Source organism: Gopherus evgoodei, chromosome 17 (genome assembly GCF_007399415.2).
Source record: "Gopherus evgoodei ecotype Sinaloan lineage chromosome 17, rGopEvg1_v1.p, whole genome shotgun sequence".
NCBI lineage: Eukaryota > Metazoa > Chordata > Testudines > Testudinidae > Gopherus > Gopherus evgoodei.
This window is the reverse complement of record NC_044338.1, coordinates 8128459-8135868: the sequence shown is the minus strand read 5'-3', so window position 1 is coordinate 8135868 and position 7410 is coordinate 8128459. Positions and strand designations below refer to the sequence as shown.

At 41.4% G+C, this 7410-nt stretch overlaps 1 protein-coding gene across 7 annotated transcripts in view; it reads left to right on the top strand.

Annotated features, from left to right (window-relative positions):
- Window positions 1-43: 43 nt before the first annotated feature.
- SYNRG (synergin gamma) overlaps window positions 44-7410 on the top strand; it is a 62759-nt gene continuing 55392 nt past the window's right edge. For all 7 annotated transcript variants that reach the window (XM_030536369.1, XM_030536368.1, XM_030536365.1 and 4 more), the window contains exons 1-3: window positions 44-144; window positions 5466-5506; window positions 6878-6996. In XM_030536369.1, coding sequence (XP_030392229.1) covers window positions 44-144; window positions 5466-5506; window positions 6878-6996 — 261 coding nt within the window. The remainder of the gene's footprint in view (window positions 145-5465; window positions 5507-6877; window positions 6997-7410) is intronic.

Genomic DNA, 7410 nt, shown 5'->3' with positions numbered 1-7410 from the left:
GCCGGCGCGGCTCAGCTGACAGCGGCAGCGGCCGAGCGGGAAGATGGCGCTGCGGCCGGGCCCCGGAGCTGGCGGCGGCGCTGGGGCCGCGGGAGGGGGCGGAGTAGCGGGGGTGGCCGGAGCCGGCAGCGCTGGGACCGCCGGGTAGGTGGGGGCCCGGCAGGCCCCGGGGGCTGGGCGATGGGGAGTCGGGGTCTCGGCCCCGTCTGGGCGGGGCGGGGTAGAGCTCAGGAAACGCTGGGGGTCGATAGATGGGGAGAGAGTGTTGAGGTGAGGGGCTGGGGTTGGGGGGTGCCTGGGGCGGTGAGGGGCCGGGGGGGGGGTTTGACTCGGGTGATGAGCTGGGGGTGATGGTGGAGGGCTGGGGCGATGAGGGGCCGGGGCTAGGGGGGTGGCTGGGGCGGTGAGGGGCTGGGGTTGGGGGGGTTGGGCTGGGGTGGTGAGGGACTGGGGTTGGGCTGGGGCGGTGAGGGGCTGGGGTTAGGGGGGTGGCTGGGGAGGTGAGGGGCCGGGGTTAGGGGGTTGGCTGGAGCAGTGAGGGGCTGGGGTTAGGGGAGTGGCTGGGGCAGTGAGGGGCTGGGGCTGTGGGGGGATCTGACTGGGGTGGTGAGGGGCTGGGGCTGGGGGGGTCTGACTGGGGTGATGAGGGGAAGGTGGTGGTGGTGGAGGGCTGGGGCAGTGGTGAGAGACTGGAGGTGTGATTGGGGCAGTGGTGAGGGGCTGGGGTGGGACTGTTCGGACTGTATGGGAGGAGAGGGGTTTGGCTTGCTGGTTCACTTTGTTTTTTCCTTGTCTAAACACTATGCCTCCATGTTTTTGGTTATGGGGTAGTAAAGATTGCTTATGGCAGGAGTGGGATAGTTTGTGTGTGTTGTGGGGGGGGGGGCCTGCTGTGACCTGTTTGTGTGGATCCTTCTCTCTCTCCCTTATTAACGTGGAGGAGGCTTCCTGCTGTCACAGCACATGAGGCAGAGTGGAGTGGTTGGAGTGGGAAAAAGAGAAATTGGAAAATGAGAGAGATTATCACCTCTGTGTTATGTTTTGGGTGGAATTGGAGTCTAATCTTTGTATTTCTCCTTTCAAACTGGGAATTGGTTAGAGATTTCTATTTAAGTAAAGTATTTATAGTGTTTAAGACTATAGCATTTTTCTGTGAAAGGACGGAGCTGTAGGACTGAGTCAGTCTGCTTTTGATAAGTGACATTGTATTAATCAGATATTCCTGGATACTTAAGTAAAATCTACCTGCTTTGTGTTATTATCAAAGTTCCCATGGCATTTCTCATACAAGCAGACATTTGCCCTGGTGACCTTCACCAAAATCACACACCCATACTTATGTAGGGTGCTTTCCTCCACCTGTCTGCCAGGTTACCACCCTCCACATTAGAAGTGTCTGCATTTCATTAGAGCTCCTGGGTATGTAATATGTAAGGCACTTCAGAATCCCGTAGAATGAGAAGCGCAACTATATATATAAATCTGAAATATAATTATTCTGATCTGCTGCTTAAACATCCATCCTTTCTTTACAGCAACATTGTCAATTTAGAATTATGCATTGTGAACACTTCTACTTTTGTAAACACCTACCTTACTAATGAGACCCTAGATTGTGAAAAATAAAAGGATTCCAAAATTCCAATTTACTTGTCACTATGCTTTTTGTAGCTTTATTCAATTCTCTGAGCTTAGGTGATGGAAATCAGTGAAGTCAGTTTCATTATGGTTTATAGTTAGTTTCACTTAAAGGGTCTTGAGGCTTCTGAGTTAGAAACATGGTATGAAAAACACTTTCACCATGTCAGTATTACTGCTTTACAGGCTCTGCACTCATTGGGACTTATGGGTACAAAAACTCTCAACTATAGACACAGTCTAGGAGTTTGAGTTGGGGAAAGAGTTCATGCTGTAGTTTGTTGCTGTTCTAGAAGCCATCACATGGATTCTTCATAGTAAAATCTGAATACAAAAGAAAATGATTTTTTTTTTCTTTATCCTGTCTGTTTGAGTGAAACTGATTGCTGGAGCCCAGTATCTGAAATTAGAGTACCTATTCTGAAAAACTTACTGTTGAATGATACGATAATATTAAAGTGATACTCCCAGTGGTATTAGGCTATCGTCAAAGATTTTCTGAGGAACTTCTGCAGGATATTATCGCTCTTGAACTTTGTCACAGAGATCTTCACTTTCTCTTTTTTACATAATGCTTTTTAACCACACTTCTGTTCCTTATCTCATATACAGCAAAGAGTGAAATAAGTGTGTTGAATATCTGTATATTTCTGCTTATGTTGCATTTTAGTGCTATGTCATCAAAAGTATTACTTCCTGCTTGTATAAATTTAGGTGTTTGGATACAACACCAAGTGCGGTTGAAATATTTACAAATAAATTATATACCATTGTGTAGAGTAATGCTGAATATGAAGGTATTCTGGAAGGACATGCCTGATAGAAAGGAGCTGTAATATGTATTTTATAAAATGGAACCATGGGCTATTACAAAGTATAGATCATGCTCATTGCATTAAGAATTGATTTTCAGATAGTTATTCTCCCCTTTAATCCCAAGCCAGTGTAATGCACAAGGCAGACTAATAATTTTAGCGCAGAACTTCTGGAAACGAGTCAGTTCCATCTTTCACTTTTTTCATATTGATATAGGATGCCTGTTTGTTCAATAAGTAATTTTCTTGTTAATTTACAAAGTTTTTATAGTCTTATTTAAGAATAAATGAACTGAAGTTGCTTAGACATTGTTCACATTAGTAAACAATAACTGATATTTTTTAAAAGTATGTATCAGTAACTTCTTCCTGTGTCTCCCTAACGATTCAGTGTCTAGGAGTTTTTGTTTTTGTTTTAATTTGATGTGTATTTTCTCTTCTGTTTGTATGTGTGTATATTTTACATGTATACAGACACATCTTCCATACCAGAGTTCCTGATGTTTTATATTTTCTCTTATTGCTAAAAAGTAGCCAAACGTGTAACTCTTTGACTGAACAAGGTCAATAGTGAATCCTAACATATTCAGAATTTTGATTCAGAGAAATCAACTTTTTCATTTTTGTTCGTTTCTCACAGTCAGCCTCTAATTAGCTACAGTGTTTACAGATGCTTATAAATAAATCACTACTTAACTCTAGAAAGGGATAAATATTTAATGATCTGGCCTTTATTTGCTTACAGCATGTGCTGGTACCTTAGTGTGTGTCCAGATTACATTGCATTTCAGTTAAAGTAGAACAGAACTTTATTTCTACCACCAGAATCCTCACAAGGCAGAAAAAAGGGATAATTTAAAATAGTTGCAGATACTGTCTTTGATACAAGTGCTACCTTAAAATGTATAGTTCTAAAATAGCATTAATTACACTAATTATTAATTTCCTTTTTGTATTCATCTGTAAATTGGACCCTGGAGTGAATAATTTATACACGAGAGAAAGGTGATAGGTGTAGGTTGGAAACTGCATATTTCTGAACTTCTGTTAAGTTTTATGTAAGTATATTGTTGGCAAAAATTGCCATCTTAGCAGCTGTGGAAACTAAAAAATCTAGATCCACAGCTGAAGCAAAACTCAGGCTGCAATCTGACTGCTCCGCATTGTTTTGTCAACGTGCCTCAGCCTTGATGTTAAGGGAACCACAACTAGGACCAAGAGGGAAGTTTAGTTGTTGGCCTCCCTGCTGTGACTTGAGACAAGCTTGCCAGCTAATGCCTGCTGTTTTTTTTATGATGTCTGTACCCCTCCACCCGGAACTGGACTGAAGCAACCAAGCTTGTTTCACATAGGTCACTGAACATTCATCAGTTAATAACAGCTTTTGGTGACAACTGACCTGGGTTGGATTCTGCTCAAGCACTGCAGTCCCAGTGCCTGCTTCTAGATTTGGCAAAACATGCCTATTTAGATCACTCTCCACAGGGGCTGTAGGAGACATTTCTGTTAATGGAGAATCCTAAAATTGTGATGGTGGTAGGGCCTGACTTACTAACTTATTCTTAGATAGATACATGTGTATGTTACAGTTATGTGAATGGAGGAATTTAATGTGTGGTCTAATGGTTAGGGCAGAATGAAAAGATGAGGAACTAAGAGTATCATGAGTTCAGATTTGAAGTTATATTAATTATTTGTATTACTGTAGAGCTTAAGAGCCACAGTCATAGACTAGGGCCCAGAAAAAAGGGTAATACAGATTGTCTGGGATACTGTGTGTTCTCAGTTGTAGCTAATTTTGATTGATCTCTACATTACACATAGATGTTGCATAGTGAGAGCACCCAGGCACAATAAGGATTCCATCTCTTTTACATTTACAAAACACAATAGGTTTCTGAATTCAGTGTCGGTTTTGAAGCATTATGAGCAGATCTTTGCTATGTCATTCCCTCTTCACTTTCTTTAGCCTATCACGTGGCCTCTTGACTAATCCACCTGGGCTGAGAGATGTTGAATGTCTGTAAGCTTCTCTCTCTCCAGAGTGTTTGATGTAAGAAGTTGGTTGGGGCCTAAAGAAGGTTCTTGGTTGGTAAATTATTGCTGCATCTGTTTCAGAGTGAGTTGCAAACAGTATTGCTAAACTAGGTCTCCTTTTTTCTCTCCGGCAAAGCTGATGTTTATGCTTCAAAGTGGGGACAAGACATTGCTCTTATAATTTCAGCTGAATTTTTAACACTGATTTTTATCTTTGTGCACTTGGTCTTTGATATTTGCTGGAATGTGTTTCCCTTTCGATGTAGTTGTTTCCTTTTAAATGGGAGCAATGGAAAGTTAAAGCACGAAGAACAGGAAATGGACACTGCAATGTCTTCTAATTCTTCATATTTAACAGGAAAACACTTTTTTCTTGGATAGTTTTATTTCTCTGTGAAAAACTGTTACGAAGGAGCTGGGATAAGTATGTTCTGATGCAGCTAGTGATTCTGCTGAATCTGGATCCTTATTCATCCTGCAGCTCTAAAAGGCCTCTAGCCTACATTAGGAAGTTGACCCACTGCTGACCCAACCTTAGCCAATTTTGAAAACAGCTCAGTTGGCAAAATAGATGGATCAAAACCATTTTGAGCACCATTACTGAAAATGAGATGTGGTTCTTCTTAGTCTCGCTCTATATAATAAATATAATAATAAAAATGCTGAAGATGGTTTTATTATTGCATTGACATGTCCAGTGAACCTTTCTTCAGCACTATTTCAGGTGGATCCTTGCTGATAATCGTTGTCAGCAATTGTTCTGATTTCTAATGGAGAAAGGAAGGTTCTGTGGTTAATTCCGTGGGTCACAGCTTGGGAAAATGTTTTGGACCAAGCAAATGAGGCAGTTTGGGATATAGTACTGCAGTGGGAGTCAAAGACCTGGGGTAACTTTTGCATTCTCAGTAGTTCAGTCCTTGAGCAATTATTTAGATACCAAGTCATAGGCTCATGCTTTTATTTATTTACTTTCAGCTTCATGTTTCCTGTAGCAGGTGGTATCGGCCCACCAGGTGGTAAGTATGAACTTCAGATTCTGAACATTTTAGTTGCCCTTTCTTTGTGTAGAAGTTAATGTTAAGCAATCTAAGTCAGATATACAGTAACTTTGCATTCTTTCCTGAAGTTTAGAATTGGGAATAATAAGCTCACCTGTTAGCTATGTTTTTTACTTCTTCCCTCCTACTCAGTAACAGTAATCTGAATTTTATATTTTTATTTACAAAATTTCCCATATAACTAATATTGGATCTCATTGGGAAGACAGTGTGCTCTGTAGGTTAGAGCAGGGGATTGGGAGTCTGAACTTCTGAGTTCTGTTCCTGAGTGTCATTGAATTACTGTATGAACTAGGATAAGGCATTTAACTTCTGTGTACTTCTGTCTACCGGTCTGCATGCCTATATCATATGGGTGTTGTAAGGCCTAGTAAATACTTGCAATGCATAGTCAGAATCTTGAACAAGAGGCTTGGCATAAGTGCAAAGTATTATTAAATTAAGAAACCTCACCTTAAATAATTTTTATTCTTATTCCTCAGTCAGTTACTTGTTTAACTAATGGAAAATATGGGGATGGGAGGACGTCCTTTCACTAAGTACCGATTGGCTCAGTAATATGCTGCTAAAGCTTCACTGATAATTCCTGAGCCAATTGCATCCTTTCTCAGGCAATTGTACCTGTAATGTTAAATTATCCATAGCTATAATTATTTTACTGGCAGTGACTATGTTGTAATCAATCTGTGTCCGCTAAGATAACATTCTAAAAATAGTACATCTTTGGTTTAATCCTTTTAGTTTTACTCAATGAATTAATACATTTCTGGCTGATTTGTCCAATCTTATTTAAATCAAGCTTTTATTGAAAGATGTTTCAACTGGTTAAACCTTTTATGTGGGGTAAACATTTCTGTGTGCACACAAGTTGTCCAGTCAACTGAGAAGGTAAAACCTTTGCTGTGGACAAGATGTACCAATAATGCCTAGACAGTCATATGAACTATGTTATAAGAAATAATCCTTTCAGGAGAATCGTGGAATGGGCTACCAGCACAAGTCAGTTATTTTTTGGAAACTACAGTTTTAAAATCAAAGAAGGGAAGAAAATCCCAAGTTTCTTTCAAAGAGCAGTTGAGATGGAAGGAGCGCCCTCAGCGTAACTTGTGATGATGTCCTAGAAGGCTTCTTTTCTTAAAATGCAAGATCCTTTTGTTGCTGCCTATGTTGTAGTACATTCTATGCACCAAATCACCCTTGAGTAAAGAGTCCTTGTATTAACTTACGCAGAACTGCCAGTTGCTCCTTCCTTTCCTCTGTCTGTTTAATTTGAGAGAAGAACTTTAGAACCAATTGGGGACTTAATCAATGTTTAATGTTCCGGTGTAGGTATGATTCCTATTCAACAGCAAGGGTTTCCGATGGTATCTGTCATGCAATCTAGTATGCCAGGCATGATGGGAATGAATTACGGCTCTCAGATGTCTCCTGGACCGATGACCATGCAGGTACATGAGTAACATTCGTTTTCAGTAGATGTGAAATGAAATAGATACTTGAATGTATGTGTCAGTAAGGCTGTTGACAGCTGACCCCTGAAAGAGGTCCTGGGACCTGCCTCTGAAGTCAGAAGTGTCAAGGGTTCTGCCGCTGCTGCAGTGGAAGCAATAGTGGAGGAGGTGACCTCAGAATGAAGAGATGGGCAGTAGCCCATAGGCAGGTGTCTTTATTGCTTTGCATTATTTTGGCTTCCCAATCTTCTCTCTGAAAGTATTTTATAATTGCCATGATACTTGTGGGATTCTGTAAGTGTCCTTGTGATCTGGATAAGTAGCGTGGGGAGTCGGTGAGGCAGTGGGAGCTCAGTGTGCATTATTCACTGTCGTAGCTGGGAGCAATAATGAACAAGGGTATGGGGGGAG